Consider the following 18970-nt stretch of genomic DNA (forward strand, 5'->3'; position numbering starts at 1 on the left):
AGGGCTCCCGGGAGGATTCTGTCTGGTGGGGAGAGCTCCAAAGCAGGATTTCAGGCCTCTTCCCAGCCCCCACCTCCACCCCAAGAAGGGACAGAGGCCCTTCTTTCTCCTAGAGGAATCTCTTAAGAATGTACCTTGGGAGGGAGTGTGAGGATGGTCAGAACTGTCTGTCAGAGGAGAAAACAGAGTCTACCAGGTCCCAGAGGCACCGGTGGTGGGGAAGGAACCTGAAGCCAGGCAGCATCAGAACCCAGCCCCTGACCCTGCCCACTCTGCACGAGGCTGTCTCAGGAAGGCACCACACCCTGATGCCCTGGGCTGGCGATTTCTAGGAAGGCACTTGAGACCAGACAGAGCAGAGGCTGCCTTGACCCCTGGACCCCCAGGACTCCAAGAAACCACAGATGGCCCAAGAGAGGGGTAAAGTGGTTTATTGGGGTAGGAGCTGCCTTCAGCCCCGCCCCCCAGGCAGCTCAACCTCACAAGGATGCTGAGGGCATCAGCCCCCCAGCAGAGGCACAGTAGAGAAGGCACTCACTGCTGTCCTGAGGAACTCTGCCACCCAGAGCCCAGTGCCAACCTGCCTGGGGGCCCTGCCAGGCTGGGGAGCTCACTCCTCCCAGGGACTCATGTCCGTGTCAATCGCTACGCAGTTGTAGGCAGCATACCTCAACTTCTCCTCACACACCTTGGCACTGTGTGGGGAGGAGAAGGGAAAGAGAGAAGGGACGGTATGAGTGTGAGGGGAAATGAGGCCGAGGCAGTGTGGGGACCCAAATATCTTGCTTCCTTGAACCCCATCAATAAACACAGAGACAGACATGTGGTGGGAGGGACAGGCTCATGAGCCTCTCAAGGACCCTTGGGGTCCATTTAGCCCAGCCCAGCCCAGCCCAGCTTCCTTCTAGGAATCCTCCCACAACATCTCTGATCAGCCAACCTCCTCCAATGATGGGGAGCTCATTACCCACCAAGGCAGTTTGTTCCGCTTTGGATCAATTGACGATCACAAAATTTTTTTCCTGATGTCTGGCCTCAATGTCTCTCTCTGCACCTTCCCTCCCACTGCTGCAGAAGAAGGTTGATCCCTCCTCCCCAAACCAGCCCCTCAGACCCCTGGAAGGGGCTGTCTGGGCCCAATGAAGAGGTGACCACTCACCTGACATAATGGGGCAGAAAGAGGGTGCTAGAGCAGGTGGAAGACTCGGGCAGAGCATCAGTTGTTTCCGAGCTGGGGGGTGGGAAGCCAAGAGGTCAGGAGTCAGGGACCCCCGCACCCTCAGAGCTGCCCCCAGCCCAGCCATTCAGGGGACAGGAGGCAGTCAGTGAAGGGAGGACCCCTTTCTGGTCTACCCTCTCTGTGTGTGCTGCCCCCAGGGACTCACATGTAGCATGTCACCCCTGGAAGCCAAGAGCACTGGGCACCCAGTGAGCAGCAAGGTCGAGAGCTGAAGAGGACCCTGGACACCATCAAGCCTAGACCCCATCTTCTTTGGAAGAGGAAACCAGGGCCCGGTAGAGAGCGAGGCCTCTGACTCTCCCCTACATCACACCGATTTCTCATCAAGGCCGCCTAGTCTTGGGCAGGACCATAGGACATTCCCAACCAGTTTCCTCCTCCACCAGGCAGCCCACTCCCTATTCCCCTCCCCCCCAACCCTGTGCATCCCACTTACCCCAGCTTGTCTGGGTAGATGTAGATGCGGGCGGGCAGGCGACTCCGGCCAGTGACAAAGCGGAGAAAGCGGCTCCGGTCCTCTGAGGAATGAGGTCAGGTCAGACATCCCTTGAAGCTCTCCCATGACTGGGAGCTCACTCCCCATGCAGGTGGCCCACTCCGTTTAGGCACAGGAGGTAATGGTAATCACAAGGATGGACAGTACAGGCCAGGCTGGGCCCCCATCTACTCACCATTAGTGAAGCTGTTGAGGGCCTCCCAGAAATATTGCACACGGGTGTCTGATGGCTCAAAGTCCTCAAACCGGGCTGTGGCGCAGACAGAGAGAGACAGATAGGGGAGAAAAAGAGAAGGAGTCTGAGGTGGAGCCCTGGAAGTGGAGGATTCTCAGCAAAAAGCAACCCCAGAGATCAGCTGCATTTCCATCTCCACCCCCAACCCACTGATGAGGGAAGCAGCTGAGATCCCGGCCCAGAGCCTTCTCCACCATCCCCCTCCCCACACCCCAGTAACATTGAGGCCACGACTCACTCAGCTTACGAAGGGCATCCACTGTGACTTCAGGGTCCCCGCACACCTTCTTCTCTAGCTCCTGCCAGGTCAGCAAGTCTAACACCGCTTGGGGCACCACCTTCAGCAGCCCCGCCTGCATGGCTGCCACCTGGGTGGCAGGGGGTAGCACAGGACCCAGCTCAGCTCTGGGGCTTAGGGTCCCCACCTTCCCCTGGAGCAGAAGGTCCAGGTGGGAAGCTCAGCTCCGCCCCACATGCTGGATGATCCTGGGTAAGTCACTGGCCCTCTGTTCCTGGATGCCCTCCAACAGAGGAGGAGGGCACAGGGAGATTGCTGCCTGCCCCATTCCCACACCCTGCCCCCGGCCCCCTACCTGTTCCTTGCTCTCCTCCAGCCTGGCTTTCTGCACCAACTCAATGAAGCGCCCGCGGTCCTCATAGTGCACGGCCATGGACGCCCCGCCAGGCAAAAGCTCCACCACACGCTGGTCACTGAGCACTGTGGTGTACATCAGCTCCTGCCCAAACTTGAAGTCAAAGGTCTCCTTGTCCATCACCTCCATCACCTCCAGCAGCTTCACCTGGCCCAGGAAGAGGGAGGGGCAGCTGTGAGACAGCTCAAGGGGCTCAGGGAGCCCACCACCCATGGAAGCGGCCCCCTCTGCCATGGGACAGTGTGTCCTGATGGCCAGCCGGACTCACGGCCTCCTAGCGGGCACTCACCAGCACGGAGTCCACAGCGGAGAAGTCTTTGCTCCAGCTCACCTCCTCCCCCGAGAGCTGCTTCCACACGAAGCCAGGCAGAGCCAGCACCTGCCAGGACAAGGGCCATGCTGTGTGGGTGCCAGGTATGGCAGCAAAGGATTGAGGATTCTAGTCCCTGCTTCACAGGTGTGTCAGTAGAAACCAAGTGACTTGCTCAGGGTCACAAACAGTAAGGGTTAGAGACAGGATTTGAACCCAGGGCCCCTGACACCAAAGCCAGTACACGTCCCACTCTACCGCACTGACCCTGTGGGGCAACTAGCCAGGTCCCCCCAAACCACTCCCTTGGGCTGCCCTGGCCAGAGCACCCGTCCCTCAGTGCCACCCACTCACCAAGAACTCCTTGCCCCTGAGGGCAGCGCCCATCAGCTGCCCGATCCACTTGTACTTGGCAAACTCTCGACAGGAAGGGTTGGGGACGTACATATCCCGGGCCTCACCGGTTCCATTGCCCTGTCAGGAGAGACAGGGCTCTCAGGCTGCAGGGCCCGTGGGGGTGAGGGGAGCACTGCCCTTGCGGCCTGGGCAGTGGAAAGGGGGCTGTGGACAGGGGCTGGCCTGGGCTGCCTGGGTAGCTCTCCAGCCAGCTCAGCCAGATTCTAGGAAGCTCTCCAGGGACGTCGCCTCCACCTCCCTGACACACCAGACTCTAACACACCTGCCGTGGCCTCGGCGTCCTGTGCAGGCCCTGTGAGGGCAGACGCCAGGCCGGATGACACCTTTACAAACAAACTATGATGGTCCCCTGGGCCTGAGTGTGGCCCCAAACATGGGCCTCTCCCACCGTGTCCTTCTGCCCCCACCCCTCAGTGCTAGGCAGGCCAAGGGAGCCCCTCCCCACCCAGCCCTGGGCCTCCTGCTTCAGGCTGAAGGGGCCTCTCCTCCCTTCCTGACTCCAGGCTCTCACCTCCCCCTGCAGCCCATCCCAACACCTCTGCTTTCAGAGCTCCCCAGAATTAAGAGCCTTCTGGCCCCAATGTCCCATCCCATAACCTCCCACTATGTCATCCTTTGACCATTAGCGACCTCTACCAGGCACACAGTAGGTGCTTAATAAATGTTTTATCGACGATTGACCTTGAGCATCTGCCCTGCTCTTCAGCTCCTAAGTCCGCAACAGTGTGGCTTTGTCCCTGCTGTAGCCAGAGCTGCCCTCAGGGTCCCCTCTGGCCCCTGAGGAGCAGCCTGGTCTAGGGGAAGGAGCAGGGTCCGACAGAGACCTGACTCCACCACTCATTGGTCATGGTACACCCCCTCCCTGGGCCTTGGTCTCTCCTCTGTAAAATGGGCCTGCTAATATTTGCATCCCCACCCCAGCAGGGCTGTTGTGAGCCCTATAAAACCAGGACAAACTGCATCTGTGCGGTAAGTATCACTGGGTCCCACACGCACATTCGTCCTCATCCACCCAGGCCCCCCGACCCAGCTTCTTCCAGCCTGACTGCAACCTCCCCCTGCAGGCTCATACCGCTTTCCTGGTATCAGGTGGGTGGGTGGGCCTCCCACCTTCCCACCTTCCCACCTTCCACCCAAGCCACCCTGCTCCCCTCTTTGCCCCCGGGCCTTTCTCTCATGTTCCCTGTGCCCTGATCCTACCTACCTGGTTGGCTGTGCGGACGAAGAAAGGCAAGGGGACAGGAGTGTCGGCTGAACTAGGGCACAGCTCCTCGGACATGTCAGCCAGGCTGTCCCGGAAACCACCCCCTGGAGCCACAGACCCCCCGAAAAACCAAAATAATACATTTACACAGTTCTGGGACCTGCCCTGACCCAGACCAATAAGGATCTGTCCGGCGATAGATTTAGCCTTTAAGGTGCCTGAGGGCTGTCCCAAGGAAACGGGCTTAGCTTAGGCCTGCTTGGCCCCAGAAGACAGGACCAGGCACCATGTGTGTGGGCTGGGGGGCGGTGAGGGCACGGAAAGGGTCAAACTCACACTCAGCAGAAGGAAAACCTCTGTGCTGTCCCAAAGGTAGGTAGTGAGCTCCCCATCCCTCCTCAGAGGGACCTGACTATGAGCTGGGGATGTTGTAGTGAGGCTCCCTGCTCGATGCCTGCTGCAGGTGCCCCCTCCGGCCCTGCCAGTGCCCAGCTCTCCCAACCCATCCTCACCTTGGTCAATGATGCCTTCAGCAATGAACTTGCACTCCCACCACTGGTCATAGCGAAGAGGCCACCTGCCAGAGAACAGGGGTCCTAATCCCGTGGCTGGCCGGTCCAGCCTGTGTCCTATCAGGGCCCACCCAGAGCCAGATGTCGCCCTTGGCCCCTGGCGCATGGTGCCCTGGGGCGGGGAAGGAAACACAGGGCACCCTCCATTCCATTCCATGCACATGTATTAAGCACCAACTGTATGCTTAGACAGCTGTGATTCTGCTCCTTGGGGTTGACGGTCCAGGGGTGGAATGAGACACACACCCAGAGCTGGGATGGCCATCAACAATAGGCCATCTGGGGTGGAGGGGGAGGTTCAAGGCACAGAATGGGTGGAGGGCCTTTCTAAAGGAACTGGCATTGCTAGATTTGAATTTACCAGGTAAGAGTGGGGGCACCTGGGGCAGCACTGAGGAAACTCCTGCTCTGCCCGTGTGTTCGGGCAAGCCGCCCCCCTCTGTGCCTCAGTTAGCTCCTCTGTTAGATGAGGGGGCTGGACCAGGGAGGTGAGACTCAGACCACTGAGGACAGGGTCAAGTTCAAGGTCAGATGACCGGGGGGGGGGTCCTCTGCTCTGAGAGGGCAGGCGGCAGTTTAGATGGAAGGCTCCCTTTCTACGGGAAAGACAGGGACAGGTGGCCAGTGTCCAGGGGGCTGACTAGGGCAGTGAAAACCATGAGGACTGACCAAAGAAGGGCATGTTTAGTCTGGACTAGAGAAGATTTGGGAGGCATGGCTGCCTCCAAGTATGTGAAGGGCTGAACCAGGAGGAGGGATCAGCCTTGTTCTGTCTGGACAGAGCCAAGAGCAGTGGGGAGAAAATGTTCTCAGAGGTATCCAAGCAGACAAAAGGCTCCCTGGCCAAGATGCTGCAGAGGGTTCCCTATGCAGGTCTGGACTGGCCTCGGCCTCGGAGGCGCTGGTCAGCACCTGACTGTGACTGGGCCCTTCTGCGTCCTGATCGCGACCAAGAATCCCAAGGAGCCTGAGGCCGGCCCCCCAGAACACCCACACGCCGTCACGGTGATGCATACGGCCCTCTGCCCGTGCCTGTGTCCCCATCTCCCCCTCCTCAGACGGAAGCTCCCAGAGGTCAAGGTTCACCCCTAAATGCTGTGTCTTCCAGGCCCAGCACAGCGCTCAGCATACAGCAGGTGCCTAATAAATGCTTGCTTTATCTGCTGAATGGATGGACAGGCAAACAAGCAGCATGGGCAAAGGAGGGCCTCGAAGGCCAGGCCAGAAGCGGTGGCTGCACTTGTTCAGCGGGCCCCAGAGAGCCACAGAAGTGTTTGGAGCAAGGAGAGGAGGGCAGGAGCCTCCACGCCGGGACGCACCTGTAGTCCAGAGGCTTCTCATATTTGTCAGACGGTTTGAGGCCCTCGTACACCTGGGTCGGGGGGGGAGGAGAGCGTGAGCAGCCTGCGGCCAGCCCCCCTCCCCCAGCCCCGGGCCGCGGCAGACCTGGGTGAAGACAGCGTTCTTGCAGCTGGGGTCCCGGGCTGGGCAGTCGCGGTGCTCCATGGCCAGCCGGCGGTTGATGTAGACGCGGGGCATGCAGCTGGGCTTGCTGCTCTCCGAGTCACGCAGACACTGGGACACCAGGGCCGGGCGCCGGCGAGACAGCACCAGGAACTGCTTGACTTGCTGGGGAGTATTGGGGGATGCTGCATGAGGCCCCCCGGGAGCTCTGGGCAAGCAGTGTGGTGGGGGAAGGAGGCCTGGACCTGAGGCACAGGACTGAGGCCGGAGCCGGGCCCCACCACCGCTCACGGGATGACCCCCTTCTCTCTGCACCTCCTGGAAACTCTACAATCCTCAATCCCTGTTTTTGGTTTTTGGTTTTTGTGAGGCAATCAGGGTTAAGCGGCTTACCCAAGGTTACACAGCTAGTAAGTTTCAAGTGTCTGATGCCACATTTGGACTCAAGTCCTCCTGATTCCAAGGCCAGAGCTCTATCCACTGTGCCACCTAGCTGCCCCCTCAACCTGTTTTGCCACTCACTCAGTGCAGTAGTGCACTGCCCATCTCTGTCTCTGATCTGGAAGGGGTGGCTAGGTGGTCCACAGTGGGTACAGCACCAGGCCTGGAGCTGGGGAGACCTGAGTTCAAATCCAGCCTCAGACCAATACTGTTGTGCAACCCTGGGCGAGCTGCTTCGTGAACTCTACCTCAGTTTCCTCATCTTGGAAATGGGGATAATAATAGTATCTAATTCCCAGGGTTTGTTGCAAGGATCAAGAGAGAGTTTTGTAAAAGTCTTTGGGGGTGAGGAGGAAGAAAGGTAGTAAGCTCCCTGTCACTGGAGGTATCCCAGCATATGCCACAGAGAGCATGGCTGTTTGGATCCAGCCTCGGGGGCCTGCGCTGAGGGGGTCTTCCAGGCCCCCAGGCTCTGCCTCCCCTCCAGGCCCGGGTACTCACCTTGATGTAACTGAAGGTGCCCAGACTGTAGTCCCAGGCAGGGACGAGGTGGTGCAGGACGCTGTCGAGGACCTTGATAAACCTGGGGAGGGGGCAGCAGAGATGCGGGCTGCAGGAGGGGCCCAGCCTAGCCGGGGTGGGAGGGGAATTCCCCGGGAGCCACCCAGCCTCTGACCACTGCTGGCACCAAGATGAGGTGTGGGGGGTGATGCCGCTGGACCAGTGGAAGCCAGCTCAAGGGTTACCCAGGGGGCCCAAGCCCCAGCACCTCTGCAGCAGCACAGCCCGGCGGTAGAGGACTTCGGGCGCCGTGCCCTCCAGGCGTGGGTAGCGTACCAGGTTGGCAGGCTGGAACATATCGGCACTTAGCCCCAGGTCTCGCTGTCTGGAGGATTTGATCTTGACTCCACGAAGGCGGACATCGATTCCATCATCTGCCAGGGAGGGATTGTGTGAGTCTGACCCCCAAAGCTTCCCTCACCCCCAGCCCCACCTTCAGTGCAGCCCCTTCACTGAAACACGGACAGAGGTGCCCAAGCCCTCTCCTCCCTCAGCTCCCTTAGGTATAATTATCATCTCCAGGCTAATGTTTCTCTCCTTTTATTTTAATTTAAATTTTAGTTTATTTTCAGTTTCACTTTCTCTCCTCCCCACTGACAAGGCAGGAGACACACGACCCGCATACAGGCACGCAAACCAAAATCCCCATCCTATGCTGCTGCTCTCAAATCCACCTCCGCTGACCTCCAGGCTCCACTCTCATCTCCCCATGGCCTCCCAAGGGAGTTTCTGCCCTGCTCCTCCCCCCATCCTGTCCCATGGCCCAGCCATCCTCATCAGTCCTCTGCCCTTGGAAGAGCTTAGGGCCATTCTGCTGCCCTCCAGAGGTCTCACTGACCTCCCCTCCCCAGGCTTTCCCAGCTAAGCAGGAAGGCCCAGCATCCTGCAGGGACTGACCTCAGAGTCCCTGGTCCAACCCCTACATTTTATAGAGAAAACAGGGAAGAGGGCAAGCTAAGGGCATCCAGGTATCCCCTCACCCCCAGAGCCCCAGGCTCACCTCCCTTGGCCTGGCCCCCCTCCCCCTGCCTGTGCCGGCTCCCTGCCATGTCACCTCGGCACTCCACAATGCGGATCTCAATGATAGGAAGATGGATGGTCATGTCCTCCAGGACACAGACATCCCCAATCAGGGTCCTGGGGAAGGACAGAAAGATGCTCCCCATTTAACGCTCAGGGAAGGGCCCTGCCTATGCACCCCCAATACTGGGCACACCCCACCCCACCCAGGGCCACCACTTACTCATCAATGCTCACATCACTCAGCTTCTTCAGGTTGTCCCCCTCACCCCCATACACGACAACTCGCTTGGGCATGAAATTATCATCTGTCGTATCCACTGTGAGCAGCAGTTTCCTGGCAGGAGACCAGGAGGGCTGAAAGGGGCTTCCCAGGGAGCCCTCCCAGAACTGGCTGGGTGCCCTTCTCAGGGAGCCCTCCCAGAACTGGCCGGGTGCCCTCCTCCAGAAGGCAGGCCAGGGGTGGGAGGAAGGGCCACAGGTGGCCTCGTCCCGGGGGAAGGTTAGGTGGCCCCTGGGCCCAGGGGGAGAAGGGCCTGCACTCACTTGATGATGGTGCCCTTCTTCATGGTGAGGCGAACCCAGTGCTGGCACTGAGACCCATCACTCTCCCAGTAGGTGTCTGCATTGCTGTCTGTCAGGCAGGACACGTTGAATTCCTCCTGAGGAGAAGGGACAGGTGAGGGCAGCCAAGCTGCAGCCTTCCCTCCCCAACTCAGCCCAGTGCAAGGGCACCACTGGAAGCACCTGGTCTGGAGTCAGGGGCCCTGGGTTCCAATCCTGGTTCTTCCCTGGGTAAGTGTGACCTCGGCCAAGACCCTTCTCCCCCTAGGGCCTGGAAAGGAGCGGGGTAGGCCAGATGATCCCTGAGGTCCCTCCTGATTCTAGAGCTCCAAGGTTGGGGAGTTCCGCACCATGACTCTGGCCTCAGAGTGAGAAGCTGTGGGTTCAAATCCCAGCTGGGCTCTTCACTAGCTATGTGTGTGTGTTTATCTGAGCAGAACAACCGGCAGAGACACAAGGGGGCATAGAAAGGGTCAGAGACACCCGAGCTGGGGGGGCTCTCTGAGGCATCTCATCCAGTCAGGCTTTGAACAGGAATCCCTCCAGAACACCCCAAACAGTAGTCATGCTTGCAGCCCTCCAGGGATGGGGAATTCATTACCTCTCAGGCAGCCTGGTCCATTCTGGAAAGTTCTCAGTGTGGGGAAACTTTCCCTGTTGGGCAGCTCCCCCCACCCCTACTCCTAGCTCTGTCCTGGACCAAGAGTCAGAAGACTTGGGTCTGCATTCTGGAAAGCAATTGGGAATGATGCCACAGTAGGGATGAAAGCCCTTTGGCCCAGGGCACAGACCTCCGAAAGGAAGGTCCCACAGACCTCAGAATATTCAAAGCAATCTCTCCGGCAGCAGCACAGAACCAGATATAAAGTGGGTGCCCACGGCAGGAAAGGGATGAACCCATAAACTATCACTGCTCCATCTGAAGTGACGGCCGTGAAGAATTTGGAAAAGTTGGGGAAGATGCATGAACTGATGCAGGGCTGAGAGCAGAACCAGGATAGTGTCCACAGAGGCCACCGCACAACAGTGCATGTGGAAAAAACGCCAAGACAAAACAGACCCTGGGCACTTCTGATGGCTAAGCACCACAGCCACAGAGCAGAACCTGGAGAAAGGACCTCTTTCCTTTCACAGGAGAGGTGGGGACCAAGAAATAGAAGTTCCCAGATCAAGCAGAAGGCCCTGTCTGGTCCCTGCAGCAATCAGACATCACTGAGGCCAACCCTGCCTAGAAAACGAGGCCCGGGGAAGTCATGAAAGACCTTGCCCATGGTTACATAGGTGGGAAATAGCAGAGCAGGATTAGAACTCAGGGCCTCTGCCTCTAATCCCAGGCCCATCCACTCTACTCTACTGATTTAGCTCTGTAGCCACAGGGTCACCTCAGTCTTGCTGAAGCCCCAGACATCCACACTCTCTTCTGTGACGCTCTCATCATATCCTACCTGGGGTAATTCTATCTGCCTATGTGTGGATGCCAGCTGCCAAATAGAGCAGGCGGCGCTCCCTGAGGGCAGGCTGGTGTCATTTTCTACCTTTGTATCCCAGGTGAGCAGCACACACTGGGACAGTGGGGGGCCAGGGGAGTGCTGCAGCGGGCTCCGGGTTCCAGCTGACCCTCACCGTGTAGGAAGACACATCGATACTCTCCACATACTGCTTCACGCTGCCCAAATTCTCGTCCTCCTTGCCCACGTGATCATACAAGAAGTGGACCAGGTCCTCATCACACTCATAGGTCCATGTTGGTGGCACATACCTGCCCGCCCCACCCCCACCTCGGATCAGGCCAAGAATGGGAACATGGGTGAGATTCCCATATTCCCCCAGACCTTGCAGACCAGACCCAGACCTCCCTCCATTACAGGAAAGCTTAAAAAGAGGGGCAGGCAGAAAAAGACAGAAAATTATGATAGTTGGGGGCCCTCAATGAAGCCCATTCAGAGTTAAACAAATCTAACCAAAAAATATTTAAGAAAAGAGCTCCCTCCCTACCCCAACACTTACAGCAGCCTCTCCACAGCCTCAGCGTCTTCCTCTGCAGGCTTCGGCTGGGCCCCCAAGCGTAGGGAGTACTTCAGGTCTACCACTTGCTCCCACCTGCAGGCACAAGGGAGGGGCAGTCTGACAGCTGGAATCAGCCCCAGAGTCCAGGCTGTCCCCTAAGGCCTAGCCACGACCCTTCTCAGCTCAAGACAAGGCTCCCCGTTCCTGAGGAGGAAAGCAGAAGCTAAGGCCCTTCCACACCTTCCTCTCCAGATTTATTTCCTACTATTCCCTCTCACTGCCACTATATTCCAGATGGAAATAGAGTTAGGTGCTAGCACTGGGCCTAGACGCAGGAAGTAAGGGGCAAGTCACTTAACCTGTCTGCCTCAGCTTCCTCGTAAAAGACAGATAATAACTGCACCAGCTCTCAGAGTGTTTGTGCGGATTAAATGAGGTAGTACTTTTAAAGTGGTTAACAGGTGCCCAGCACAGCCTAAGATCTTAGTAAGTATAGATTTCCTTCCTCCGTCCACCTTCCTTCCTTCTTTCCCCTCTCTCCCTCTTCCTTCCCCCTCCCCTTCTCTTTCTCTTTTCCCCCTTCCCTCCCCCTCCCCACCCCTCTTCTCTTCCCACCCCCCCCTTCTCTTCTCTACCCCCCCTATGAGCTGCACTAGCAGGGTCAGAGGACTGGCAGGTCCCAGCAATCTGAGAGGCACATCCAGAAGAGGAAGGCAGGCGGGGGGTGGGGGGTGGGGGGCTAGGCGTCCAGTCCCACGGCAGGGCAGCTGACCTGACCACGGGCCTGAAGTCCACTCCAAAGAGCTGCTGCTGCCTCTGCAGGCGGTCGATGGAGGCCACGGGCACCAGGCGGTCTCCGCCCTCGGCATTTTTGCAGGCCAGGAGCCAGCCTTCGGGGAGGTCACAGCTGCTCTTGTGCTCGGCCAGCTGCTCCTGGGGGCCGACAGAGGCTCAGAGCCGCCCGCCCTGTCGGGGCTGCCCTGGGACCCTGCGGGGGCGGTGCAGCCAGGGGCAGGACTAGGGGCGATAGGGGGGAGATGGAGGAAGGGGGCCTGGACCCTCCATCTCTCCATCCATGCATCCCTCCATCCTCCACCCATCCTCCATCCCTACTCATCGCAGGGCTGGGCAGGAAGCCTCTGTGGGGAGACCTTGGGGCATGGGGGGCTCTTCTACTCTGGGCTCTGTCTTGCCGGGGGGCCACTAGGACCTGAGCCTGGGCCTCGGGAACCTGTCCCCTTCCCTTACCCTCCCTCCTCCATTGGGGCTAGTTCCCCTGTCTAGGTCTGGCCACCTGGGCAGAGCCGGAAGCAGCCGGGCCTCGGGATGGGCCAGGTGCCAGCTTGACGAGGGCAAAGGACACAGGCAAATGCCCGGTGTTTCGGGAGGGTGGGTCTCCCTGCTCCTTCCCCTCACCGTCCCACCCTCCCCGAGGATGCCCCTCACCCTGGTGAGCTTGACCCAGAGCCCATGACTGTTGCACAGCTCCTCGCCCGTGGCCCGCACGCAGCCCCCGCGCTGCACCTCGATGCTGCCCAGGCTGCCTCGCCCGGCACGCCTGGCAGCGGCCCCGGCAGCAGCGGGGTCGGGCGCCGCCCACACGGGCAGCACGCAGCGCGGGGGCCCGGGGCCCGCGGGGTCCTTGCACAGCTTGTAGCGGACTTCGAGGGGCACGAAGGCCAGCGGCCGCGGCAGGGGGCGGGCGGCGCGGAGGCAGCGGGCCGCCTCCTGCAGGAAGCGCACCCGGCCCAACAGCCCGTGCGGGGACTCGGCCGCGGAGCCCCCCGCCATAACCCAGCGCGGAGAGCGGGGAGCCGGCTGGGGCAAGAGCGCGGAAGCGGGACTCGAACCTCCGACCTGGCGCCCCGCAACAGCGCACAGCCGGCGACCTCCGAGCCCAGCCGTAAAGACCGGCGTAGTCCCGCAGCACGGCCGTATTGCCCCGCGTAGTCCCGCAGCCCTAAGCGGCGGCTCCAGGGCCGCACCCGTGTGCGCCTTTGAACCCGGCTCCTGCGCCCCGTGGCCCACGTGGATGGGGCTCAGCTACACCATGCTTCCCGCCCCCAACCCCACAAGTTTGGGGCTCTGCTGCACTATGCTCTGACGTATAGTGGCCAGTTGGCCCTGGCCAAGTCACTGCCCTCCCGGTATCAGGCGGTTATTCTGCCTGGCCCTGACCTCCGCCTCCCTTCCTTTACCCCTCCTGGCCAGACTCCAAGCCTGCCGCCCCTTCTTCCCGCTGTGCCCTCTGCATCTCCCATTCCATAATCAATCCCCTCCGTCGGAACCTCTTCCCCTCCGATTCCTTCCAGCCCCTGGCTCCCCACTGCTGGCTTCCCATAGCACCCTTGGCAGCTTCCCCGATAGGGTCCAGCCCCGCCCCCATCACGCTGGTCCTAGGGTCCCGTCCCCATCGCTCGGCAGCTCCTCTTCCTTCGAAGCCCACTCTGGTCAAACCTTTCCCTTTGCACAGACGCCTCCTCCCTCTGGGAGCTCTCAGCGCCGGCTCCTAATCCTCCTCCCCATCCTAACTCCTGACCTTGCACTTCATGTTATCCCCGTCCTGTCGATGTTTCTCCAAACGCCCTGGCCTCCCAGCTCTCAGCCTCCGCAAACCCCATCAGCTCCCATCACCGCAAATCTCCCCGTGGCTCACCGTCCCTCCCCAACACAATGGAGAGTTCTTTGATCACAAACCTCAGACATTCTTCTATGACTCTAACCTGCTCTCATTCATCTCTGTCTGTTCTTCATCACTGCTAAATCCTTCCTTCTACACCTCAGTACTTTGCCCTGACATCGTCCTTGCTCTGACTTCAAGCATTTTTTAAGTGCCTACTGTGTGCTGGGAATACAAAGGAAGGGAGCTTCCAGTTGAATGTAATTTTGAATTCCTCACCGGCTTGACCATTCCTAGCCGAACTCCAACCCTGAATTACCCTCAGCATTGACCTCCTCAGCTCCTACTCACATGCTGCTGAACAGAGCCGGATGTCATACAACCCAGCTAACTGCATCTACCACTTGTTTATGTAATTTTACTTCAGCTGGGCTCTCACTGCAGCAAAGCAATCCTCCTGGTCTGCCTGAATGAATGCTCTGTCTCACTTCCCATGGAGGCTGCTCTGAATTGGTTCTTCTCCCTTCAAGCTCCCCCCTCCCTCTCCTAAGGACCCTGCCTCCTACTTTGCTAAGAAAATGGAGGCTGGTAGAAAGAAAGAAAGAAAGAAAGAAAGAAAGAAAGAAAAGAAAGAAAGAAAGAAAGAAAGAAAGAAAGAAAGAAAGAAAGAAAGAAAGAAAGAAAGAAAGAAAGAAAGAAGAAAGAAAGAAAGAAAGAAAGAAAGAAAAAGAAAGAAAAAGAAAGAAAGAAAGAAAGAAAGAAAGAGAGAAGGAAGGAAGGAGTACACAAGAGGTCCCACTTCTCCCCTTCTCTTCATCCCCAGACCTCCTGTCATCACCTCCCACTCTCCCTCCAGTCTCTAACAAAGAGGGGGGCCTTGTCCTTGCCAAGGCCAGCCTTTCGAAGTGAACCATCTTCTTCCCATCCCTTCCCATCTTCAGCCCAATGTTCTCTCCTTATCATCCCTAGTCACTCACCAACCTCAGCTCTCCCTCAGGGAATATGCCCCTGGGCTGTTGAGAGGGATTTTTGTGCGTTTGTTCTGGTGATATCTTTTGCTAATTGATATTAAGCAGTTCAACAGAACTGGGGTGCTAGGCACAGGCCCCCAGTAAATGGAAGGGAATACAGCTGGGGGGACTTGAGCTGATGGTACTTAAGAAAAGAGAGACCTTCAACCCTCAGGGTTACCCCTGGAACACTGACGAGGCCCACCCTTCTCTGAGGTGGGGAGCCAGGATATACAGGGTACAATAAAAAAAAAAAACCAGCCCTTCCCTAGAGCCTAGGCCAGGGGTGGGGAACCTGAAGCCTCGAGACCACATGTGGCCCTCTGATCTCAAGTATGGCCCTTTGCCTGAATCCAGACTTCACAGAAATTCACCCCTGGCCTAGACCTAGAGCCTCCAACTATGTCCTGGATCCCTCCCTTTCTGAAGCCCGAATCTGAGAAAAGTCACCTCCAGTGAGGCCTCCACTTCCCCTTCTCTCCCTGGCCCCTCCACCTTTTGCAATCTGGCTTCCAACCTCATCGCTTAACCCAAAATACCCCCTCCAAAGTGATGAAGGAGGGGCAGCTAGGTGGTGTAGTGGATAAATTTAGCACCAGTCCTGGAGTCAGAAGGGACCTGAATTTAAATCCGGCCTCAGACACTTGATACTTACTAGCTGTGTGACCCTGGGCAAGTCACTTAACCCCATTACCTAACAGAGAAAACAAAAACAAAGTGACTAAGGCCCCTGAGGTTCCAGATCTGATACTCTTTCCTCAGTCCTGGTTCTTCTGCACCTCAGTGGCTGACGCATTTGACTCTGTTGACCCCCTACCCTTGGTCTCTGAGACCCTGCTCTCTCCTGGTTCTCCTCCTACCTGTCTGAGCCTCCTCCGCTCCATCCTCATCCAGGTCACACTTGGCAGGTGTCCCCTGCGACTGGTCCTAAGCTGGCTTCTCTTCTTCCTCACTGTCATCTCCCTGGGGATCTCATCAGCCACCTTGGGTTCAATGATCATTTTTATGCAAATGACTTGCAGGTGGATAGGTTGGACCCCAAACTCTCTTCTGAGCGCCAGTCTTGTGTCATCAACTGCCTTCTGGACGTCTCAAATTGGACGTCTCAGATTGGATGCCCGAGAGACATCTTGAACTCAACTGAACTCATTATCTTTCCTCCTAAATCCTCCCCTTTCTAATCTTCCCTATTACTATGGTGGGTGCCTCCATCCTCCTAATCACCCGGGCTCAAACCCTGACTCCTCTCTCTCCCTTCCCCCATCTGCATTTATTCTAGAGCCATATATGGATTTGTATTTATTGGAGGCATCTGGTGGCATGATGGCTGATCACTGGACTTGGAGACAGGAAGACCAGAGTTCAAATCCAGCCTCAGATACTTATTTACTGTGACCCCAAGCAAGTTACTTCACCTCTATTTGCCTCAGTTTCCTCAACTGTAAAATGGACATAATAATAGCACCTCCCTCCCAGGGTCGTTGTGAGGATTGAATGAGATATTTGTAAAGTGTTTGGCCCATAGTAGGTGCTTATTCTCTTCTTTTACTCTGCAAGTACTTTTTATTTTTGCATAGGCTCCCCTAGTTGACTGGAAGCTCCTGGAGGGCAGGGGAGTGGGGTTCTCTGGTGCTCAGCACAGGACCAGGGACAGCCCAGGCACCTGATAAGAAGCCCTGCTCCAGGAGGTAGAAGACTGGGCATCTGGAGTAGATGGAGACCACGGGTTCAGAGTGTAGCAGTGAAGGGGAGGAGAGAGGTGAACCAGGAGTGGCCCAGGGGGAGGGATGGGGCCGAGCTGAAGCTGCCAGAGATTGAGGGCCTGATGCCTGAGCAGGGATCTGGTGGAGAAAGGGGAGAAGATGGCATTGGGGTCATTTGGAATCCCAGGAAAAACATAAAATTTTGAAGCAGAGGAATCTCTGGTGTTCAGGGCACAGCACAGACTCTGATCTCCTTCTTCCAATCCCCTAGCACCCTGACTGGATGAGGACTCTAGAAGGTGACTACTATTTGTCACCCTTAGGGTTCTAGGGGTAAACCCGAGGCCTGAGGGAATGGTTTTTCTATAGCTCACGAGCCCCCACGGGTGTGCTTCCCCGATGCATTAGCACTTGGTAGCAATTAGCCAGACTTCATTAGTATATAGAAACATGTACTTACTATGGTGATATAGTAACAACAGCAGGTATAAAATGTTACGCACTCTCCCACGCAGAGTCCAGGGGAAGGCAGGATCAAGCTTAGAGAGCATATATAGTTCTCCTCAAGCAATTCCCTCTCAAGAGCTTGGCCAGAACTCCTTCTGCCCACATATCTGAATTCCAAATGAACCCCACTAGGTGTGACTGAGTCACCTCAACCAATCCCATTGCACTTCTTGCTTCGGTTTATTTAATTTCATCCAACAGCTTGGGGGTTTTTTTGGCAGTTGGGGTTAAGTGACTTGCCCAGGGTCACACAGCTAGTAAGTGTTAATGTTTGGTCTGAAGCCGGATTTGAACTCGAGTCCTCCTGACTTCAGGGCGGGCGCTCTATCCACTGCACCACCTAGGTGCCCCTTTCATTTCTTCCAAATAGATTAAAGACCAAATTAATACCTTTGATCAATTGATTCAGTATTTAGATGATTTGATTTGATTTGCTTGATTCAAGTGACCCCCACCTTTATAAGGGGAAAGACAGGGAGAGGGGGTTATGATGCTGACTTCATGGCTGATGGATGGTTTTAATCCTGAGGAAGGGGTAGCAGGTGAGGGGAAGGAGGAGGTTTTTCATACTTCCTGTGGGAGGGCAGTATAAGGATTGCTGAGCAGCAGTGAGCAGACTTGGGACCTGGTAGTGATTTGTAAAAGGCTTGATTTGACCCATTTTGATCCAATATGCCTTGATTAGATACATAATAATACATAATTAAATACATCTCAGAGACAAGGATATACAGGTTCAGAAACTGGATGGCGGGGGGGACAAAGAATTCTAGACTGAATTACTGAAAACGTAAAGTAGTTTGGAGTCAAGGCTGGGTAAAGAGGTAAGTGACACTAGAGGGACCAATGAGGCAAATGGGTACCAAGTGCTCCTCATCCTCAGCATATGGCAAGGGACAGGTAGACAGGATCTGGATTTGGATTCAGATGACCTGGGTTTAAATCATGACTTTGCAACTTACTGTCTATGGGACCATAGGTGGGCCATGCCACTTCTCTGTCTCCCCCTTTGCCAAATGAAGAGTACAGACAATCTCATTCCTCTAAATGGACGATCTCAGGCTGTGTTAAGAGAAGTGGGGTCCTACAGGTACAAAAGTATTTATAGCAGCCCTTTCTGTGGTGGCAAAGAGTTGGAAATAGAGGGGATGCCCATCAGTTGGGGAATGGCTGAGCAAGTTGTGTTATGTGATTGTGCTGTAAGAAATGATGAAGGAAATGGTTTCAGAAAAATCTGGGAAGATCTGTATGAGCTGATGCAGAGTGAAGTGAGCAGAACCAAGAGACCATTGTACACAGTAACAGCCACACTGTTCAATGACTGACTTTGATAGACTTATCTCTTCTCAGCAATGCAAGGATCGAAGACAACTCCAAAAGTCTCATGATGAAAAATGCTATCCACATCCAGAGAAAGAACTGTGGAGTTTGAATGCAGATCAAAGCACACTGTTTTCTCCTTTTTTTCTTTCTTTCTTGTAGTTTTTCCCTTTTGTTCTGATTCTTCTTTCACAACATGACTAATATGAAAATATGTTGAATACGATTGTACATGTATAGCCTATATCAGATTGCTTGCTGTCTTGGGGAGGGAGAAAAAAAATTGGAACTCAAAGTCTTATAAAAGTGAATGTTGAAAACTAAAATTTTTCCTTTAATTTTTAAAAATCGAAAAAGAGGGAGATGGGTCTGGGACTGCTCTTATGTGCACTGGCCTTTGTCACACTGTTTCGTGTGTCACACTGCATTGCTCCCACCCCCTTCCTGGAATGCATTTGCTCCTCAGACCTCTTGCCTTTGGGGAAAATGCCTGGTTTTCTTCTAGACTCTGGTCCAGCAGCCCCAGTGGTTGCCTTTCTCTGTTCCCCTGTTTCCTACCAAGTTGCCCTCCTCTAGACGTCTCCATCCTGACCAGAAAGCTTTTTATCCTGCAAGATCACTTCCAC

At 56.2% G+C, this 18970-nt stretch overlaps 1 protein-coding gene across 1 annotated transcript; it reads right to left on the reverse strand.

Moving 5' to 3' along the window:
• Window positions 1–415: 415 nt before the first annotated feature.
• On the reverse strand, window positions 416–13072 carry HECTD3 (HECT domain E3 ubiquitin protein ligase 3). The gene is made up of 21 exons (XM_020987573.2): window positions 12631–13072; window positions 11957–12117; window positions 11185–11277; window positions 10801–10936; window positions 9160–9275; window positions 8837–8950; window positions 8648–8730; window positions 7802–7967; window positions 7534–7615; window positions 6574–6756; window positions 6447–6499; window positions 5068–5132; window positions 4556–4659; window positions 3289–3408; window positions 2914–3003; window positions 2565–2771; window positions 2210–2339; window positions 1912–1986; window positions 1677–1758; window positions 1160–1231; window positions 416–695 (listed from the first exon to the last, which is right to left on the reverse strand). The coding sequence occupies exons 1-21, from the start codon at window positions 12973–12975 to the stop codon at window positions 611–613; spliced, it is 2562 nt and encodes an 853-aa protein (XP_020843232.1). The 5' UTR covers window positions 12976–13072; the 3' UTR covers window positions 416–610.
• Between the last annotated feature and the right edge of the window lie 5898 nt (window positions 13073–18970).

Source organism: Phascolarctos cinereus, unplaced genomic scaffold, assembly GCF_003287225.1.
Source record: "Phascolarctos cinereus isolate Bilbo 61053 unplaced genomic scaffold, phaCin_HiC Scaffold_5;HRSCAF=322, whole genome shotgun sequence".
NCBI lineage: Eukaryota > Metazoa > Chordata > Mammalia > Diprotodontia > Phascolarctidae > Phascolarctos > Phascolarctos cinereus.

Excerpts from the sequence above, each read along its gene's own strand:
- HECTD3 (XM_020987573.2), bottom strand. The coding sequence starts at position 12,975 with ATGGCGGGGGGCTCCGCGGCCGAGTCCCCGCACGGGCTGTTGGGCCGG. Across the intron at positions 7,616-7,801 it reads CGGGCTGTGCTGCTGCAGAG|GTTTATCAAGGTCCTCGACA; the intron begins GTGCTGGGGCTT and ends CCCCCTCCCCAG. Across the intron at positions 5,133-6,446 it reads GAGAAGCCTCTGGACTACAG|GTGGCCTCTTCGCTATGACC; the intron begins GTGCGTCCCGGC and ends GTTCTCTGGCAG.